Source organism: Schistocerca nitens, chromosome 11 (assembly GCF_023898315.1).
Source record: "Schistocerca nitens isolate TAMUIC-IGC-003100 chromosome 11, iqSchNite1.1, whole genome shotgun sequence".
Lineage (NCBI taxonomy): Eukaryota > Metazoa > Arthropoda > Insecta > Orthoptera > Acrididae > Schistocerca > Schistocerca nitens.
The window spans coordinates 50,342,399-50,365,369 of NC_064624.1; the positions used below are offsets into that span (position 1 = coordinate 50,342,399).

The window sequence follows — 22,971 nt, forward strand, 5'->3', positions numbered from 1 at the left end:
AAAACTAGGTGGTGGTCACTTCCAACGTCCGCTCCTCTTCTGTTTCTGACATCTAACGGAGAGTGTTGGAACTTGCAGCTTATGACTATGTGGTCTATTTGATTTTCGGTAACATGGTCTGAAGAAGATCACGTTTTCTTATGGCAGTTACGATGTGGAAACAATGTGCCTCCAATGACTAGGTCATGTTCAGTGCATGTGTCTATCAGCAGTTCACCATTTACATTCCTTATCCCAGTACCGTACACACCCATGATATGTTCAAGCCCTTCATTTTCTGAACCAACTTTTGTGTTCAAGTCACCCATTAAAATTTTTAGGCCCCTAGAATTTGTTTAAGGGCTCCGTTAAGCTCTGTATAAAATGCATCTTTTAATTCTCCTTTAGCTATTTTATTAGGTGTCTAGCATTGAATTACAGTGACATATCACACATTTGTTTTAAAGCATGTGGTTATTATCCATTCTGAGACTGGTTTCCACTCCAGTAAGCTCTTCGTGCTGCTTTTAGATAGTAAGAGCCCTACACCATTCCTACACATCACGTCCTCACCTGTCTGACCTGCGTACAGCAGAAGTCCACCAATTTGTGTTTGTAACTCCCCAGATTCTGGCCACCTTATTTCACTTAGTCCCAATATATCTAGTCGGTAGTTCTCCATCTGGTTTTCAACCTCTCTTAGCCTCCCTTCCTCTCTCAACATCCTTACATTCCAAAGACCAATACGGGTTTTCCTTTTCAGCCAAAGGTCATATCCTTAAGATCCATCCAGCTGTTTCTCCTGTTAGTTTCTGTGATGCATGTTTTTTGTTAGTGTGGGTTATCAGCCCACAGCACCTGAGTGTCCAGGTGGGGCTGCCACCTCATGGCCTGGACACCTGCCAAGGTTTTATTTCAGGACATTACCCCCTAGATAGCTTGTCTTCAGCACAACTAAAGAATGCTGTCCATGTCTTTGCAGTAAGGCCTATGTGCATCAATGTTGTCATGGTTTCCAAGGATCTTCTGCTGTCCACATTAGGGGGCTGTGCCTGCTGCCACACAATCACAGGGAGGAAAAGGAAAGAAAGGGAGAGTATAGGATGGGCCACGATAGAATAGGACAGGACACTAGGCGGGATATTGTGAGACACACTTCATCTGGATCCTCTATGGAGATCTGTCCAGCTTGGGAGGCCCTGCTTGTAGTTACACTACTGCTTGTATAGCCCTCCACTTCATTGGATCACACAAACCTCTCGCCCACATGGATGGTGTTTCATTAAGGTGGTGTCTCCTGAGGGGGAGACCATTTATGAGATATAAGGGATTTATGAATATTTCATTCTGGCATTTTTACTGGCATGTGCGTTGGTGATGGAGACCTTTACTAACATTCCATTTACTTGACATTGGAGATAAATAGCAATTTCTCAGAGGTTCAAAGAATAATTCAATATGTTATCTAAATTTCATATGCAGCATAATATGACCTAACACAAATCAAATGCAAATTCATAGTGACCCCCCTATGTTTGTTTGCAAACTTTAAGAATTTCTTGCAGTAATTTAACTTATACTGAAATATCACAATAACTATGACCTTTCTTGAAATGATTGGGAATTAATCAGAAAGTTGACAAATGAAGCTATAAGATGTGCGAGAAAGATTACAGACCAACCAGATGTGCAGCTGACAGATTATGTGCCAAGCAGGCCTGACATTACCTTTGCCTGCTGATATCATCCATGCTAGCAACTATGCACCCCTCCACTCGATCCATACTGAATTGTCAAAAGTCACAACTAATTTTAAATGCACTATAAACAACTTCTTCTTTTGTGCATTGAGTATTAGGCCTTCACTCTTCCTTGGCCTTCCCCGGCTTCGTCAACCTACTGGGCTATAATCTCTGATGTTGTAATATTGTCTGCCACTGTTCATTGTGTCAAGATTTCGACTCAGTTTTCCTCTTTGTCATCAATTTTGTTTTGTGTGTTAAACATTTTAAATTCTGTCATAATGTCTTCTCTCATACAGCCATTTGTGGGTGTAAAGAATTCCATTGCACTGCCTGGATCTTACTGCCTTGTCATTTGTAAGTGACTAATGACTCGCCTCCACGGGGTAATGTGGAGATGGTCATCATTTTCTAAAACTTCCTTCATGTTATTTTCTCTGTCTTTTTTTCTGAAGTACCTGTTTGCTTTTACATGTAGTTTCCAAATTTTGTTACTTTCTTACCTGTATCTTTGTCATGTTTGTATGTGATATCACATTTCAGATAGTTAAAATAACTGACCTGTTGTACTGCTGTATTGCTCAGCACTGTTTTTAGATTTAAAGGGGTCCCATCCTATAAAAATCATACTTTACTTTTGTTCTCACCTTAGTAATGGCTAAGGAACCAACCCCGACAGAGAACTGGCAGGTCTGAAGCCCATAAGCTGACAGCTACACCATCAGACTCAAACTGCATGGCACTTGTGATGTGATCAGAACATTTTCACACAGCAAGTGTTCCATGCAAGGCTTGAAATTCTGCCAGTTATATTATACAGGATGTATACACTCTGGGAAAACTGGGAAATCCTGGAATTTTTTCATCTGGGGAAACCTAGGAATTTTTTAGGACTATGGAAATATTTCATTGTTTTAGTTGTCAGTTAAAATTTTGTAATTAAGGCTGGTAAGAACTGATGCTCTAACAAAGGATTTTACAGCATCCTGCTGCAGCAGAATAATACTGTAGCAATAAAACATAAACAAGAGGATAAAACCAAAATAAAACATTGCAAAGGAAATGTGCCATTTACAACAACAACAACACAAACACAGTGTACACACAAGTGTCTGCCAACAGCAAAATGCGTCAAAAGCTTCGGGATGAAGACTGTGCAACATAATAACAAACAGCTTCCAATCAGTGTGACTGTTAGGTTCGCGTGAGTGGTTGCAAGTGGGCTCATGCACATGCTCAGTTTATTCATGTAGGAGCAGTACCTTTTCCTGCTTCTAGCTACTTGAAAAGTTTTTCTGGCACACCGAAGCTGCCAGGGTGATTTTACTGTTTCTTCTTCATTTACAGCTCTCACATTAAATGGAAACAAAATGAATTTCTTTGGTCAGGAGCTATGAAATGAATTACAATGCATTCACATAATAATGGAAGTCTAAAATATCATATTGATTTTAGTTTCCTCATTTTATTTTATTTCAGCATTTTGGCAGTCAAATATTAATCACCTTGCAGAACAGTGAAGTTGTTTTTGTTGGTTTGCTAAAGAAATTTTGGCTTTTATTGATCCTTTCCACAGAGGCAGTCAATTTATTTGAAACTAAATGTTTCATTCCACACTGTTGGCTGCTTTCAGCTGTTCACTGTAATTAAAGAGCATTTTTTCATCTTCTTGACAAAGTAAACTGATAACAGGAACCAAAGTCTAGACCATAGCAAAAGTTGTCTTAAGCATATATAAACAGTCCAGGGAGCAATCCAAATGATGAAGTGTAATGCATGCAAGTTAAGAAACCTAGAACCTTTGCCTGCCTTCTACAGGCAAGTGCTCTACTGATAGTGCACCTGCCTGTGAAAGGGAAAGGTCTTACTTTTGAGTAAGAGTCCTGCACACAGTGTTAATCTACCAGGGAGTTTAAAGTCAATGCACACTCTGCTGCAAAACGAAAATTTATTCTATTTGGATGATTACTGCTTTTTTAGCAATGTAATTTTCTATGTGAGGTGTGGTTGAAGACAAACCTCTCCATCACTCTTAATAGTTACACAGTTGTTACAGAGTTTTATATGCAAACTTTAAATGGGTAATTATTCTCCTTTTCCAATTCTCCTACTTCAAGATCCATTAAAAATTGAGGCTCCATTTTACAACAAAGGAAGATCCAGGACTGAAATTGAATGTGAGTCTCTCTGAACATAGTGTAAGTTTTCAAATCAGTGTTGTTTTCTGCTTGAGGTACAGCAAGACAATCATGGAATGTAATTGCTGCATATAGTTAAAAAATCATAGATGGAGAGCCATTCTAACCTACAATATCAGTAATTTTTAGTATTTTTGTAGTGTTACCATGACTCATTATCCTTGTGCGTTATATGTTATCCGTGGTGGTGGTGGTGGTGGTGGTGGTGGTGGTGGTGGTGGTGGTGGTATGTCAAAAGACTGCTTTGAACCCAGCTCTCCAAGCTACTCTATCCTGTGTAACCCTGTTCATTATAGAACAACTAATGCAACCTACATTCATCTGAATCCTGAATCCTTCTTACTGCACTTATCTCTGGGTCTCCCTTTACAATTTTTAGCCCACCTCCTCCCCTCCATCCCCTGCCTACACCTCCTTCCAGTACTAAATTGGTAATCCCTTAATGTCTCAGAATGCATCCTATCAACCAATCCCTTTTTTAGTCAAGTTGTCCCTTAAATTTCTTTTCTCCCCAATATGAGTCAGTACATCTTCATTAGTTCTGTGTTCTACTAATCTGATCTTCATTCTTCTGTTGTACCACATTTCAAAAGCTCATATTCTCTTCTTGTCTAAATAGTTTGTCACCCCTCTTTCACTTCCATACATGGGTACGCTCCAGATAAATACCTTCAGAAAAGACTTTCTAACACTTGTGTGTGTGTTCAATGTTAACAAATATTTCTTCTTGAGAAACGCTTTTCTTGCCATTCTCAGTTATTTTGCTACCAAAATAGCATAACTTGTCTACTACTTTAAGTATATCGTTTCCTAATCTAACTCCTCCTAACCTTTGACCAGTACAGCACGGCATCATTTGGATATACACAGATAAGGCAAACATTACAGCTACTGCCCACCATGAGAGTGAATGCGCAGTGCTGTGGACACAGGGCTACTAAAGGAAACATTTGCCTTGGGTATCATTGAACCTCTAGTAGTAACCGAATGCATTACGATTACTGTGAATTGTGTGAACATGGTTCCTTTGATGCTTTGTTTTTCCTAATGGTAATCACATATTTCCAGCTGGGTAATTGTCGATTTCACAAGGCCAGAATCATGCCGCAGTGGTTTGAAGAGTATTACAGTGAATGCACATTCATGACTTACCCATCACATCCAACTGATGTGCATCTGTGGAACACATGCCAATCTGAACCCACAAACCAACAGCCAGTAATTCAAGGGATTTGCATGAGCTAAATTCTAGCACATCTAGTGCCATATACCTGCAGAAACCTACCAAGAAATTGTCAAATCTTTGCTATCCAGAAATACTGCTGTAGTGTGTTGCAGATATGGATCCACACACTACAAAACAGATGGTTTGATGAGTTTGCTCAACAGCGTATGGTACTAAAATATCTGACCAGAAAATTAGCTTTATTAAATTACTCTTTGAATAAGAGATGAGTCACTGAAAAGTGTGATCATCTTCATAATGAAATATTGAGAGCTATGTTGTATGTACATAATCAGAGGTTTTGTTTTCTTTTGTCAGTATCTGGAAGACCCATTTATAGCCTCGGGGTCCACTGATCATATTAAGGAGGATTCAGTACTAAATTTAGGAGCAGAAGAAATTGAGACTTTTGTAAGTATTCACATTTTACAGATGGATTGCATATGAAGTAAAAATATGTCATTTGGTAACTGTGGAATACAAAGAATGCATTACAGTGAAATTAGCATCGTTTATACCCCTTAGAAGTTTTGTAGTACTGTATTATTCCACTTCAGTTATTTGCTGACTGTTATGAGTAGAATTTCAACAGAGCTGTAACAATATATGTAATCATATTTTCACTGTCACAGGTTGATATCAGTTACAGTAAGATCATGATAATTCGGCACTATATAATCCAGCGGACCCAATAGTCCAACATGCGTCTGGTATTTTGCCATGGCGTGACACCTTTTCAGCAATAATTGTTTGCCTAACTGTGTGATTATAGTCTTGCCAAGATAAGCCAGTTGCATTACTGGCTTTGTCAGTATCAGTGATTCTTCATTCACTAAACCTAAGTTTACAGTACTTATGTTTGCATCAGTGCTGTGGTATTTTAATTATTTAATGAAGTCATTGTGCTGTGTTAATATTCAGCTACTTGTATGACTGTCAGTTAGACTACATCGCAGTAAAATGTTTGTATGTACATTGAAAAATTTCCAAACAGAGCAAAAGTGCACCTAAAGCAGCAAAACACAAACGTGATGTTGACAAGCCACAAAAAACTGGTCATCATAAGCAGACTGGGAAAAGTGAGAACCAAAACAGTATTATGAGTGAACTATGGTCTAAAATGATTGAAGAAACAGAGATGGAAAGCAATTTAAATGATGAGTAGTTTACAGCTGATCGCTCTGAAATTGTACAAATGATAAATTCTGTGTCTACCAATGAAGTGAGTGCTTTTTCAGGTGAAATTAAAATGGATTGACATAGGTAGAAATTCAGTTACCGAAGGAGAGTGGATGATGTGATATTATAAAAGTGTTTTGAAGTCACAGGAGGCACCAGAAGTTGACAGTGATTATGGCAAAATGTCTGCAACTAACATCTCTGGGATTGACACTATGGAAGCCTTAGACACTTTAGTGAGATTCACTAATTGAAGACAATAATATGGTGCCTCTGAAGTTTTGAATCTGAACATCAAGCAAAATAATTGTTGTCAAAAAAGGGCTCAATCCAAGAAACAATTTGGAATTTTTGTAATGTTCAGGGTGCTCTGAAGATAATTTCAGCTAAACCATCGGTGGTAGACACCAGTCTGGCATATTCCATGCCTGTGAGGCTGTCAGATATCTGTACTGTGTCTGACAGTGATTACAACTAAACTGCACCACATTATTGACTATAATCTTTATTAATTCGCTTCTTGATATCCTCAAATCAGTAGTCCTTATTGTATTTTGTAACTAGCATACAAAACTTTATTTATGCACAGTATATCGAACTTCTCTAAAACTTTGAGCCTTAAACTGTTGTGTTAGAGCAATGTACTATTTGACTTTTAATTCAATTTTATATGTATTGGAAAGTAGTTCTTTTTCTGATAAAGGCTGAGGCCAAAAGCTTAAGTGTAAATCTCTTTTAATTTTGCCTGTTGGAAACTTAACATATTATCTTTACGTTAGTAGCAATCTATCTTTTTCTAGAATTTTGATATTCCTATCAGAAGTTTCACATTGTTTGAAGAAGACTATGCATTTCAGTATCTTCGATTAATGTGTTGTAAGCAAATTCATTGGGCTCTTACCTGGTCAGTGAGTCTCTGTATTTGTGAGTTTGTGGTAAAAGATTTCCACGCAGGGAAAATTATTAAATGTGCTAATATGTACACAGACTAGTCACAGTGAACTGGGGAAATAGTGATTGTCATATAAATTTTGAATTATATAGTTTAGCCTCATGTCACACACATGGTATCATTAACAGGTTTAAGCTATAATCAGATGAACTGTGCAAAACAGAAATACAGAGGCAGTAAAATACTATAGTGTGTTTAAAAGAAGTTGCAACTTTCGGAAATTTGGTGAAGAAAGAGTGCAGGGAAGCATAGTTTCCAAGGGGTAGCAACAACACAATGCCTATCTTAGGTTATGACCTATAGTCAGCTGCCAAGCAAACATTCTTTGGCCGTAAAGAAATACAATACTAAACGGAGCAGTTACATCAATGAATTTTTCATATGTACTCACATTTACAGTGTAGTTAAGTGAAACCAAGGGAAGAATCATCGCTGTCTCCCTCAGAACTGGAACTGGCACTGGAGCTGACTGAACTGACTCTGTTCCATCTGTTCTTTCAGCAGTCCATAAATCCAAGTCTCTTCAATTACCTTCTTTGAATGGCTGACAACTCAGTATCATTACTGTGGGGTAAAGTTTGCAATGGCTCTTTTTTTCTGCATTTCAACCTCAATGAGCCCAAACTTCTTTGTGTCTCCTGCCACAGTACCTCTCACCTGGGCCCATATATGCTCAGCTGGATTCAAATGAGCATGATATGGAAGAAGCCTTGATTGCATTATGCTCTTTAATGTTAACTGGTTTGTTGACTTTGTATTGTGGAGGTTTTGGCTTCTACAGTGCAAGATCCATTAACTATGGTTTATTCATGCCAAGTTCAACTTTATCTGATACAATGTTTCTTTGTACACAGAGCAAAATATTTAGTTTTCGCCTCCTCGTTGTTAGAGCGTGATCCACCACAGCAGAGTGGTATGGCACATTGTCCATTATTATTATCAAATTCAGATGAACATTTCACAGCAGAACATCTGAAAACGTACAACACTATACTGCACCGCGTATTATATTAACATACAATGTGTATTACCAAATATGTTATTACGATGTAGTAAATGTTACCCTCTGGGAGGATTTAAGTAAAACTGACCATGAGTTACCTAATGGGTTTGTCTTATTGAACCTGAATTCAGTGCTACAGAGGAAACCAGAAAGCTAAAGATTGAAATTTGGAAATTTTTTTAAGAAACCAAGTTTGCTTAAATGATATAAAAATTGTCACCAGCCTAATTAGGCATACTAATGTTGAACATTACTTTTATATAATCTGTATAGAGTTGTGATAAAGGAAAGCTACTATTACTTCTTACCCAATGAAGTGCAGTGAACTCTACTATAATCAGACAAGTGGTACAGTGATGCTAGCAGTTATAAATAGTATATGCAAGTTCTCATAGAAACAGTTAACAGCTAATTTCTTCTCAATAGTAATTACTTCATTATATATGAATTATGTGATCACCAAAATTTATGAAAGTCAAAATTAAACCAGAAATGGACATGGACTTAGTCCTATTTCAACATTTACTTTCCAAATAGTACAAATATAATTAAGTCACTTGCAATAGGATTTTTCACTCATTAAGAAGTAATATTGTTTCTACTTTTATGGATAAGGGCATTTACAGTAATTTTATCTTCAATAAACAAAATTGTTGGTGGGGGCTCTCAAATTGTTCCCCCCTCCCGGGGGCTAGCCACTCTTTGGCAGGTTCATACTTGGCTACCAGGGAGCCCCAGCGTTTGGCAGCCCTTTTTACCTTGTGTGCTACATGTCTATCCTCTTGCTATTCTTTTTCCTCTCCCTTGGGGAACATGTCTGGGGTATTATGGGGAATGTTCTGCATTCTGTTGCTGACCTGCAAACAGTCTCAACTTTCTTTGTGGCTCCTTTTTCCTTTCTTTGTGGCTCCTTTTTCCTTTCTTTGTTTCCTTTCACCTCCCATTCCTCTGCTTCGGTGTTTGAGGATTCTCTCTTTTCTTCTGCTTCTTCTTCTTCTTCTTCCCTGTGCGCTCCTGAAGGCTAGACCACATGTCTAACATGTAAAAGGTGACTGTGTAACACGTAATTCCCAGCCCCGGGTCGACAGGTAAGGTTCACATGTATCCCCTGATACAAGCCAGGCCCAGGGAGGGGTGACTGACTGAGCTGTAACCTTCTCAGATTGCCCGTTGGTCCCTCTGTCATGTGTTCGGGAGGTGTGACCTGAGGTGTGAACAATCACCTAAGGCGGGTGTGCCCCCTTGTGTAGGAGCCCCCCAGTAGGAGCACGCCATTGGAGATGCTGCAATCATGGGGGATTTCCTCGCGATGAGTCACTCATCCTCTTCATCGATGTCAACGAAACGAAAACGTTATTAGGGTTCTGATTTGAAGACCCTTCCCACTGCACAGCGAATCCTTGTTGTATCACATACTGAAGATGGTCAGTCCTTCACCATAGTTAATCTGTTTATTATTTAGGAAGGTGTTGCCATTGTTGGCCCTTTGTAATCCTGCTCTCATTTACGGAATGGCTTTTTGCTTTTGGAGACGGCTTCTGATGCTCAAGCACAACTACTTCTTGCTGCCTTACTTCACCACGGCTACACTGTTCATGTCACGGCACATAGAACTTTGATTTCCTCCTGTGGTGTAGTTTACACCGGGCTTCTTGACGGTCTGATCAAGGCGGAAATACAATCTTACCTCTCCGATCAGGGCATCATTGTCATTCATCATGTCATGAAAAAGGTCGATTCTTCTTTGGAGCCCACCCGCACTCTTTTCCTCACCTATTATAGGGTGGTGCTGCCATCCAAGATTAAAGCCAGCTGAAATCATCACAGCCCAGCCATACCTTCTGAATCCGATGCGCTGTTATCAGTGTCATTGGTTCAATCACACTAGAACATCTTTTCGACACCCAGCCATTTGTGTAACCTGTGACAGGGGTGCACACAAGAGCGAATGTCTACCTCTTCCTCCCTGCTGTATCAAATGCAATGGTGACCATGCCGCCTCCTCCCAGGATTGTTCTGTGTATCTCGACGAGCAGGCTGTTCAAGAGATTCCAGTAAAGGAAAAAGTGCCTTACCCGGTAGCTTGCTGACTAGCCACAAGCTCTGTGTTCATCTGTCAGGCACTTATAGTTCAGTTCTTGTTACCCCTCCCTCCATGAAGGACATGGTTACACAGATATGCAACCTCAAATTCGGCTCTGAGGTTGTGAAGTTGCCCAGTGTCAAGGTAGCATCAGTGACCCCAGTCCTGCTGTGCAACAAACTATCAGACTCTCACCTCATGAGGCGAAGTTACCCACTACACAACTGGCAGGCAGGAAGGCCAGAAGGAGTACTCGTGTGAAGACTTCGTCCATCCCTCCAGCCAACTAACACCCAAGTCTTCCTTTAAGCAGAAGTGCTCAAAGAAGTCCGCTAAAGACAAACGGTCTGCCCCTACACCAACTCGAAGATCCTGTTTGACGTGGTCGCTTAGCCCGGCTGGCCTTTGTCTCGCTGGTGCACACCACCATTTGTTTTTTGGCATTGGACTCCACCAACCAACCGCACAAGCACTCCGATGCTTTTGTACACCCCTTGGAGCAGGATCCTCCTGCTTCTGAGCCCTGTAGTAGCGACCTTCCACCGGCTGTCCCTCCGCAGACATTCTCTTCCTCCTCATGACTGACCTCCTATGGAACATTCATGGTCCCACAGATGATTTATGTCTGCTTCTAGCATCACAGCAACCCCTTTTGCTTTCTGGTGACTTTAATGCATATCATCCCCTCTGCGGTTCTCCCAGGGTCTGCCAGAGAGGAGCCCTCTTGGCTAACATTCCTAACCAATTCTACCTCTTCTGCCTTAACACTGGTGCACCCACTTTCCTTTCTGACTCCTTGCACCCCTATTCCTATTTGGAACTATCCTTGTGCACTGCCTAGAGTGCCCCTCATCTTGAGTGGTCCATTCTTTCTGACGCCTACTTGAGAGACCACTTCCCGTGTGCTCTCCGTCTGCTGACTCCTACCCCATCCACATGCATACCTAAATGGCAGCTTACTAAGGCTGACTGGCAGCTTTACTCCTCCCTGGCGACCTTCGCAGAACAAGATTTCCTCAGTTGTTGTGACCAGGTGGACTACCTCACAAACGTTATCCTTACTTCTGCAGAACGTTCCATTCCTCGCACTTCATCTTCACCACATCGTGTCTCAGTCCTCTGGTGTACTGAGGCATGCCGTGACGCAATTCACGCATGGAGATGTGCTCTCCGTGTTTTTAACCACCGACCTACGCTGGAAAACTGCATTCATTATAAACACATGCGTGTGAAGTGTTGTCGTTCTTTGGTATAGCAAAAGAGCTAGTTGGATTTCGTTCACTAGTTCTTTTACCAGTTCCACACCTTCCTCTGTTGTGTGGGCAAACCTTCGATGGCTCTCTGGAACCAAGATCCATTTCCCCATTTCCAGCCTGACAGTAGGTGGATTGTGGATCCTGTTGCTATCTCCAACACCTTGGGCCGCCATTTTGCATAAGTTTCAAGCTCTTTCCACTATCACCCTGCCTTTATCCATAGGAAACGAGTGGAGGTGCTTGGGGCGGTACCCTCCTCTTCTCCCAATAGTGAGTGTTACAATGCCACCTTCACTATGAGGGAGCTAGATCCTCCATCCCAAGGCCAGATGCTATCCACATTCAGATGTTGCAGCTCTGCTCTCTTGCAGCAAGCACTTCGTGCTTAACACATACAACCGCATCTGGGCTGAGGTCACATTTCCTGGATGGTAGCGTGAAGCCACAGTCACACCCATACCTAGGCCCAGTAAGGACAAAAACCTTTCTTCCAGCTACCACCCCATCTCTCTTACCAGCTGTGTTTGCAAAGTGATGGAATGTATGATTCGTGCCCGGCTGGTGTAGGGGCTCAAACTCACCATTTACTCACAAATGCACAGTGTGGATTTAGAGTGCAGCATTTTGCAGTTGACCATCTCGTTACTTTGTCCACCCATGTCATGAATGGTTTTCTGCAGAAATCCCAGACTGTGGCAGTGTTCTTCGATTTACAGAAGGCCTACGAGACCTGCTGGAGAACTGTTATCCTCCGTACTCTTTACACGTGGGGCTTCCGTGGATGCCTACCCTGTTTTCTTCGAGCATTTTTACAAGACCATTTTTACAGGATCTGCTTTGTCAGATACCATTCAGGAAAATGATGTGCCTCAGGGTTCCGTCCTGAGCGTCATCCTCTTTGCTATCGCCATTACCCCTATTGTGGCCTATCTCCCACTGGGTGTCTCGGGCTCCCTTTTTGTCTATGATTTTACCATCTATCGGAGGTCTCCATGGACCTGTCTCACTGAGTGGCATGTTCAGCAAGGTCTTGATTGTCTTTACTCCTGGAACATCAACAGTGGCTTTCGCTTTTCTAATCACAAAACCGTCTGTTTGAATTTCTGGTGGCGCAAATGGTTTCCCCCACCATCTCTACATCTTAGACCTGTTGCCCTTCTGTTTGTTGACACTATGAAATTCCTGGGTCTCATGATCGATAGGAAACACTCTTGGTCCTCCCATGTCTCTTACCTGGCAGCCTGCTGTACACAGTCCCTCAGTGTCCTCCGTGTCCTCAATGGTACTTCCTGTGGTGCTGATCAAACCACCCTCCTGCGTTTGTACTGGTCCCTTGTCCATTCGAAACACAACTATGGGTGCTTTGTTTATGCATCTGCTCGCCAATCCCTTTTATGCCATCTCAACACTATCCACCATAATGACATCCATTTGGCCACAGATGCCTTTTACACCAGCCCAGTTGAGAGTCTGTGTACTGAACTACCACTATCCTACTGCTGTGACTTTCTCCTCAGCAGGTATGCATGCCATTTGTCTGCCATCCGTGGCCACCCTTCCAATGCCTCCTTCTTTGATGGCTCCTTAGACCATTAGTATGGCGCTTGTCCCTCTTCCCTGTTACCTCCTAGCATCTGCTTTTGCCACTTGCTACAGTGGCTTAACTTCATGCTACCTTCAGTTTTCCCTGTGGGCGTGAACCCTTCACCACCTTGGGTTCGTGAAGCAGCCCATGTTAACCTTGGCCTTAATTCACTTCCTAAGGACACTACTCTAGCCTCACTCTGTCGCCTCCAGTTTCAAGACCTTCGCATGGAACTTAGCGATAGTACCTTTGTATATACTGATGGCTCACATACTGACCGTAGGGTCAGGTGTGCCTTCGTTATTGGCACCCGTGTCTTTTGATATCTGCTTCCAGCCCACTCCTCAGTATTTACAGCCAAGCTTTTTACCTTGTATCAGGCTGTGGAGTACATCCGGTGACACAGCCTTCCCGATTGTATCCTCTGTTCAGACTCACTCAGCACCCTCCAAAGTCTCTGTGCACTGTACACCACTCATACCTTAGTGCAGCTGGTCGAGTAAATCTGTCATTTGCTCACTCTTCGTGGAGCCAATGTCATGTTTCTGTGGGTCCCCGATCATGTCGTTCTGCCAGGAAACGATGCCGCTGATGCTGCTGCCGAGGCTGCAGTCTTCTTACCTCAGCCCGTGAGCACCTCTATTCCCTCTGATGATCTCTGCATTGCTGTGTGTCAGGTGGTGATGTCCCTTTGGCATCGCCAAGGGTCCTCCCTTCACAGGAATAAGCTTTGGCTTTTTAAGCCTCTCCCGATGCCTTGGACGAGTCATTTTCTTGGATTGTCCATAATGTTCTTCAAACCACTCATGAACAATTGTAGTCTGGTGACCAGGCTACAGTTTTGTAGTCACCTAGGGTCCAACCAATTTTCTCATAAGCCCAGGGAGCCACTGCAGGCAATGTCGTGCTGTTGGTAAAGGCACTCACATTGGTTGTCTGCTGCCATGGTCCATTAATACCAAATTTTGCTGCTCTGTCCTAACAGATATGTCTGCTGTACATCTCACATTGATTTATGTGGTTATTTCATGCAGTGTTGTTTGACTGCTAGCACCAACAGTACACAAACATTGCTGCTCTCATTTGTTAAGTGAAGGTCGATGGCCATAGTGAGAGGTAATGTAAGTAATTTGGTGTTTTCATCATACCCTTTACACCATATGTCTTGGAATATGTAATTCCCTAATGATTTCCAAAATGGAATGTCCTAAGCATCTAGCTCCAACTACCATTCCGCATTCAAAATCTGTTAATTCTCAGTGTGGGGTCATAATAACTATGGAAACCTCTTCACATGAATCATCCGAGAACAAATGACAACTCTGCCAAGCACCTTCAGTTTACGTGTTGTGTATGTGATAATACCACCATCTTTACAAGTGAATATCACTGTCCCATGACTTTTATCACCTCACTATGTATGTTCTTCAATGAGTTACCCAATAATTCAACTAAACATACTCAGAGGTTCCCACAATATAAACATATTTATCCTCTGACTGTAGGAACTGAAGGCTACAGTTTAATGCATAAAAGTATAAAGTTGATAACTTCTAGACCACAAATATAACATTAACTCTTAGTGCTCAACCAATGGGGTAGCCTAGACTGCCATATTTGGTCATTTTATTATTTCTATGCGCATACTTCAGAAAATGTAGTTTAATTGATGCACCACATTAATGAACTCCCCAAACCGTTCTTTTTGTAGTGATGTGTTGAGCAAAAATATTATGACATATGATGTCGGCAGATAAAATGATTACCTGTTTTCCAAGTTAAAAGTGAACATTGCTTCATTATTGTGGGGAGGGGGTGAAGAATTTATGTTGATCCCACCAGTAAGATTTTGAGAAGTATGATGAATGATATACCGGGTGATAAAAAATTCAGTATAAATTTGAAAACTGAATAAATCACGGAATAATGTAGATAGAGAGGTACAAATTGACACACATGCTTGGAATGACATAGGGTTTTATTAGAACCAAAAAAATACAAACGTTCAAAAAAAGTCCGACAGATGGAACTTCATCTGATCAGAATAGCAATAATTAGCATAACAAAATAAGACAAAGCAAAGATGATGTTCTTTACAGGAAATGGTCAATATGTCCACCATCATTCCTCAACAATAGGAATAATGTTGTGAACAGCATTGTAAAGCATGTCCGGAGTTATGGTGGGGCATTGGCATCGGATGTTGTCTTTCAGCATCCCTAGAGATGTCAGTCGATCACGATACACTTCAGACTTCAGGTAACCCCAAAGGCAATAATTGCATGGACTGAAGTCTGGACCTGGGAGGCCAAGCATGACGAAAGTGGCAGCTGAGCACACAATCATCACCAAACGACGCGCGCAAGAGATCTTTCACGCGTCTAGCAATACTTTTTTTTTTTCCTTGGTTCTAATAAAACCCCATGTCATTCCAAGCATGTGTGTCAATTTTTACCTCTCTATCTACATTATTCTGTGGTTTATTAAGTTTTCAAATTTATACTGACTTTTTGATCACCCAGTACTTCAGACAGGGGAGAAGTAAACACTGGAACACTCTGGATTGCATCTTCAGATTAGACTAACCACTACTTTGGCCACAGATCCATTTACTAAGTCTGTGTTCATTTCTCTGGGTTCTTGTTTCGGCCATGGGATAATGAACTTTGTTAATACTGATATTATAAGACTTCTGAAGGGATACAAAGCCACAATTTAGTGGAAAAACATTTTTACTTCCTTGCAGGATATGTGTACATTGTCAAATGTCTGGTGTGGTGGCACTGAAGGTAGTTTATCTCCCATGGTCTAATTTAGACTCCAGTGACTTCATTTCACACTATAGTGAAGTTTTTAAGAATTGTCTGCATAATGCCTCAGAAGAGAAATTTAAGGTGATTGTCAAGTTATGTTTTTCTTTATGTAACTAGATTTAATAGGACTACTGTGAATGGTATCTATTTTAATAATGTGAATAAATATGATCTGCAATATCAATAAATGAAATGTAATTCATGGGCATATTTTAATTTTCAACATAACACTGAAAAACGGTGAATACAGACAAAATAAAGAATATATTGTACTTCAAAAATAAGATTTCAACTTTGCTTGTATGCAGGGTGAGATGACAAGGAGATGCCAATCCCAAGTCTACCCAGAATGGGCAAATTTAGCGAGCTGTGGTGTTAGCTGAGATATAGCAGAGAATGTGGCGAATTTTCTGACTTAAGTAATTTTTAATGTTTATAGCTGCTGAATTATTACACAGACTTTAAGAAATGGAATTACATGTTTTATTCACTTGCAGTTATGTCCTGGATGGTGCAGTGGTTATTGAACCTGCCTAGTAAGCAGGAGATCCAGGTACACATGTTCACTCCTTAATGTCCCAATGCAGCCGATAGCTGTGATCGATTCCCTTTCCTTCCCTTTATTCCCTCTCCACCTTTAATTTACATATAATTTATAAGAGGTGCAGATTCTGTGTCATGTCTGTTGTTTCGGACATGTCAAAAATGGTAGACAACCAACATTCATGTAGCCTGAAGGTTGTTAGGTCAAGCCCTATGTGGATGATTCTTTTAATCTTCTAACAATATTGTGAAAGTTGCTACTCACCATATAGCAGAGATGCTGAGTCACAGATAGGAACAACAAAAAGCCTGTCACAAATATAGCTTTCATCCAGTAAGGCCTTTCTCAGAATTAAATGACAATCATACACATATATACTTGTGCAAATGCAACTCGCACACACATGACTGCAGTGTCAGGCAACTGAGGCCACATGTGAGTAGCAGCACCAGTGCATGATGGGAATGGTGACTGGGTGGGGGTGAGGAGGAGGTTGGTGCAGGGATGGGGAGAAATAGTGGGGTAGGGGTGGCGGAGGTAGAGGCTGACATCCTGTTGGGGAGCACACAGGATTGAGGTGGAAAGAGGGTAGGGCAGCCATGTGCAGTTGGGAGGTTAGACGAAGGGCAGTGGAGAGATGGGGAGGGGAATGCAGAAAGGAGGAAATGTAAAATGATGGTGTGATAGAGAAATGAGGGCCGTGTAATGCTGGAATGGGATCAGAGAATGGACTGGATGGGAGAGGACAATGACTTACTAAGGTTGAGGCCAGGATGTTATGGGAACATAGGAGATATTACAGGGAAAGTTCCCACCTGCGCAATTCAGAAAAACTGGCACAGGCTGTGAAGCAGTCATTGAAATAAAGTATATCCTGTTTGGCAGCACGCTCAGGAACAGGGTGGCCCATTTGTTTGTTGGCCACAGTTTATTCGGTGGTCATTCATGTGGACAGACAGCTTGCTGGTTGTCATGCCCCCATAGAATACAAGACAGTGGTTGCACCTTAGCTTGTAGACTGCTTGACTTGTTTCACAGGTAGCCCTGATGGGATAGGTGATATTTGTGACTGGATTGGAGGTAGGTGGTGGTGGGAGGATGCATAGGACAGGTCTTACAGCTATGTCTATTACAGGGGTATGAGCCATGAGGTTAAGGGGTTAGAAGAAGGGGTTGTGTAGGGATGGATGAGTAAATTGTGTAGGTTTGGTGGATGGTGGAATACCACGGGGATGGATGAATATATTCTGTAGGTTTGGTGGATGGCAGAATACCCGTGGTATTCTGGCCAAATTGCTCTTAAACAGTGGGAAGTAAGAAGGTGCTTAAAACATCAGTGTACGGCTGGTCTGCGATAGTACCATGCAAAACAACATGGGCTTCAAGCCCCCTCCATGAAAAAAACGACCACGCCATATCACCACTGCCTCCGAATTTTACTGTTGGCACTACACGTTCTATCAGATTATGTTCACTGGGTACTCACCATACCCACACCCTGCCATCAGATTGCCACATTGTGTACTGTGATTTGTTACTCCACAAAATGTTTTTCCACTGTTCAGTCATTGAATGTTTACACTCCTTACATCAAGCGAGGCATTGTTTGGTATTTACTGGTGTGATGTGTGGCTTATGAGCAGCCGCTTGACCATGCAATCCAAGTTTTCTCACCTCCTGCCTAATTATCACAGTACTTATAGTGGATCCTGATGCAGTTTGGTACTCCTGTGTGATTATATGGATAGGTGTCTGCCTATTATTGTTGGCCTGTACACTTTTGTGCTGTAAGTGTCCCTTCACATTTCCACTTCACTATCACATTGGAAACAGTGGCACTAGGGATGTTTAGGAGTTTCGAATCTTGTGTACAGACGTATGACACAAGTGACACCCAATCGTCTGGCCACGTTCAAAGTCTGTGAGTTCTGCAGAGTGCCCCATTCTGCTCTCTGATGATGTATAATGTTTACTGAAGTTGCTGATATGGAGACCATGGCAGTAGATGGCACCACAATCCACCTAATATGAAAAATGTATGTTTTCGGGGATGTCTCTATACTTTTGATCAGATAGTGTGCTGCCTTACCCTCTTTCCACCTCAGTGCTGTATGCTACCCAACAGCACATCACTGTCTGCCACCACTATGCTACTATCCCTCTCCCTCACTACCCCAGCCTCCTCCTTACCCCCCACCGAGCTGCCGCTCACTTCATGATGCACAGATGCTGCTGCTTGCAGTGTGGCCTCAGTTGGCTGAGACTCCAGTCATGTGTGTAGGAGTTATGTTGGTACGAGTGTGTATGTATGTGTGTGTTTGTTGTCTATAATTTTGATAAAGGCCTCACTGGTTGAAAGCTATATTTGTGACAGTCTTTTTGTTTCTCCTATATGCGACTCAGCATCTCTGCTATATGGTGCACAGCAACTGCTCTTTTCACCATATTGTTCCATTCTGTCCTGGATTTTCCATTGTTTGATCTTTTAATCTTTTTATTTTCAATTTTTATATTACACTGCAAATAAACTGAAATAATGTCCAGTGTATTAGTGTACTGTATTTATTAATATTTCATAAAAGACAAGAAAAAGAGAGGCAGAGGAAAATTTGACAGTGCAAATAAATTTACAAGGACGGATTGTACTTAGTGTCCACAAGGACTTTGTATATAACTTTGGATTGTAATTAAAGTGTAGAGAACTTATTCAGTTCCATTGTGACCAATTTCTACAGGAAGAGAACAGAAATCAGACCTTGTACAATGTCTGAAATGAAGAGTTTCATCGACCTTCTTATATACACTTCAGTATTCAAATTGATTAACTAAGACATATGTTCTCTCTTTTGTATTGATGGGACTGTCCATGCTATTTTCCGTATCACTATATCTTCAGCATTATTTGCTGTAATTCTCACCTGCTTGAGATTTGACAACCCTGATGACATGGAGTTACGTAAGGTTTCTGATCCAGCAGCTGCTATAACAAACATTCTACATAAATTCAACGAAAATTTGCAGCGATCCTATATTTTTGGGGTTAATGCTACAGTTGATGAAATGCTAATCGGTTTCAGAGGACACTGTAAATTCAAAATGTATATTCCATCTAAACCGGCGAAGTATGGCCTGAAGCTTCAATGCCTAGCTGACTCCAGGACTAACTACATCTTCAACACCTATCTCTACTGTGGAAAAGGTACTGATGGAGTAGGACCTTCCCCAGATGAGAAGAAATATGCCATTATCACTCACGCTGTCCTCAGATTGTGCAAGCCAATAGCACATGCTAACCGAAACAACACTGCTGATAACGGGTATGTGTCAATCGAACTTGCAGATGTGCTACAGAAAAATGATTTGACCACAGTGGGAACAATGCGGAAGAACCGAAAGGAAATTCCTGCATCTCTCTTGCCTTCCTGTAGGCGTGAAGTTTGAACAACGCTGTATGGATTTACCAAACACATCACGCTCATTTTGCATGTACCTAAGAAAGGAAGAGCAGTAATTCTTATATCAACAATGCATCACTCCATAGAAGATGACGTGGAAAGTAAAAAAAAAAAACCTGTAATAATAGCCCACTATAACAACACAAAGGGTGCTGTTGATACTGTAGACGAAAAGTGTGTCAAATATTGTTAAAGTTGCCGCACACAACGTTGGACCATGGCCGTGGTTTTCCATATTCTTGACATGAGTGTTGTCAGTGCATATATTGTTCATCAGTCATTCTAGGAAAGAACTGTGCTTACCAGGATGAACTTCATGAAAGCCCTAGCGAAAGAACTAATCGAACATTCACTGCATGAAAGGATACTGAATAAATGCCTCCCATGAGAATTGAGGTTTTCTATCGTTAGAGTTCTAGGAACTGAAGTACATCTCCATGAAGAGCTGGAAAAGGAGGACAAACTACCTAGGGATGGAAGGAAGCCATGTCGCATTTGTCCACCAAAAAAGAAGAGAAAGACAAGTTACTTGTGTCGCAAGTGCAAGGTCCCAATTTGTTTGGAATGCTCTTGTAAGGTGCGTCCGCAGTGCGTGTAAGGTGGTGCGTAATGTGGCCGCTTTCAGTAGTGCAGATTTTTTCTGTTTCATTTGCTGTCAAGAATACTCATTAAATTTAACACCGGTGGTACTTGATCAACATTAACCTGCAACAACCAAGTTTCAAGTAAAGAACTACACTTAGATATTTGGATATTTGTCCATTACTGTAAATTTCAATGAGAATTTAGAGTGCAATATGAATAAGTCTTTTTCACAGCACTGAAACAATATTTTGTTCATAATTTACCATTTATGTATAATTGAAGAATAAGTATGTAGTACTAAATTCAAAAAGTAGCACTAGATTGGTGATTTTTACTTATTTTTCCCACCTTCTGAATGCAGTCCACGGGACTGCATGACTGTAGTTGCGTGAGAAGTACTCAATACTGTGATTAGGGGTAAGAGCATCTGCTCCAGGACGAAAGGTACTCTAGTGAATACCAGAAGGACTTGTGGCAAAAAAACTAGGGCCTAAGACCCTGAGGTATGCACTGGTTGTGCAGTACGGTGGTTAGACTTAGAATCTCGTATGGAGCCATAGTGCCGTGGGAGAAGGTAGACCAGCAGGTTGCAGCTAAGAAGCTTGCTAAGGTGCAGAGACTGGACTGCTTCGCTATAACAGGCAGAATTAGTAGCACGCCAACTGCTGGGATTGAAGCCGTGCTGGACATGCCTCCATTACACCTTTGGGTGTGAGTTTAATCTCTTGGCTGTTAAAGCCCAGGATTACAGAGCTTCTTTCAAAATGCGGCTTTGGCATCATTAACTTGCCATGTTTTTGCTTATCGACCTTGGACCAGTATTCTATGTGCTGTCTTCTAAGCCAGTTCTGTAGTTCTAGTTTGATCATAGCCTTGGTGATTGTCAGGACAGGTTCCGGTCCAATGAATGGAGTCTCTGCCCCCAATTTGTCAGCTTGTTCATTGCCACCGATCCCTGAGTGGCCAAGGACCAACATTGGTTTTACCCAATCGCTTCCCTCTAGCTCCACCAGAGCCCTGTGACATTCTGCAATAATTTTAGATCTTGTTACAGGAGTTGCTAATGATTTAAGCTCTGTCTGGCTGTCAGAATAGATGTAGATGCTACGATCCTTCTAGCACCTATGTATTTTTTCCTACACACACACACACACACACACACACACACACACACACACACACCCTGATTGCAGTAATTTCAGCTTGGAATACCGAGGCCAGTTGTCCTAGAGAGATGATGCCCTCCAGTCTTCGCTGAATTCCATATACCACGGCCCCAGCACCTTGGTCTGATTTCGACCAATCAGTGAACCAGACAATGTCCCCAGTATGGTGTCAAACTGTTTTTTCTTACTGTTCCCAACTTCAAATTATTATATTGTAAAGCTTGTTGAAGCAGTTGGGAGTTATTATATAGTCGGCCGGCAGTTCCCCAGCCATTCCTATATTTGCCTCACTCACTATATTAGTGTGTGGGTCTGGATATCTCAATGAGATCCAGTTTTTACCAGTTTTGAGTCTGTATGCACCAGCTGCTTCCCAAAGGTTTAGTGGAGGCATGTCCAGCATGGCTTCCACCCCAGTGGTTGGTGTGCTACTAATTCTGCCTCTTGTGATGAAGCAGGCCAGGCTCAGCACCTTAGCAAGCTTCTTAGCTGCAACCTGCTGTTCTACCTTCTTCCAGGACACTACGGCCTTATTGGAGATCCTAAGTCTAACCACTGTGCTGTATATCCAGTGCATACCTCAGGTTCTTAGGCCATAGTTTTTTGCCTAAAGTCCTTCTGGTACTCACTAGAGTACCTTTCGCCCTGGAGCAGATGCTCTTAATGTGAGGGGTCCATATTAGTTCCTCATCTAAGGGTACCCCCTAGATTTTTCACTATCCCCTTCACAGATTGAGTTTCATCGAAAAGCTTTAGATTCCAACTTCAGTGTTGGATATGCTTCTTCATGATTGATACCACAACAGTCTTCATAGGATTAACCCTTACGTTCTATTTAATGCACTGGTCTTGCACAATGTCCAGTGCACCTTGTGCCATATTCCTAACTGTGTCAGTAAATTTGCCAAGTATTACTATGACAAGGTCATCGGTGTATCCTTCACAAAATCATTGCCTGGAATCTAGTTTCTCAATGAGTTTGTTCACTACTAGATTCCACAATGAAGTGGGCAAAACTCCTCCTTGTGGAGAATCTCTAGTGGTGTTAATTACCATCTTTTCATTCATCACGGTGGCTTCTACCCTCCTCCTACTAAGCATGGCCTTAGTCCACCTACATATAGTGGTCACTAGGTCATGCATCTCTGCTGCCCTAATCATGGAATCAACGGTTGTCTTACAAAAAGTTCCCTCAATGTCCAGGAA

General features: G+C 41.6%; 1 protein-coding gene across 7 annotated transcripts in view; it reads left to right on the plus strand.

Annotated features, from left to right (window-relative positions):
• The window catches only part of LOC126213116 (zinc finger protein 492-like), a 187,660-nt gene that overhangs the window by 114,618 nt on the left and 50,071 nt on the right, over window positions 1–22,971 (plus strand). For 4 of the 7 annotated variants that reach the window (XM_049940719.1, XM_049940720.1, XM_049940723.1 and 1 more), the window contains one exon: window positions 5,463–5,555. The exons of 1 other annotated variant lie outside the window; for it this stretch is intronic. In XM_049940719.1, the coding sequence (XP_049796676.1) occupies window positions 5,463–5,555 (93 nt within the window). Of the gene's footprint in view, window positions 1–5,462; window positions 5,556–6,138; window positions 6,694–16,323; window positions 16,419–22,971 lie in introns of those variants that run through there. 2 more of the 7 variants (XM_049940725.1, XM_049940724.1) reach the window with 2 other exon arrangements.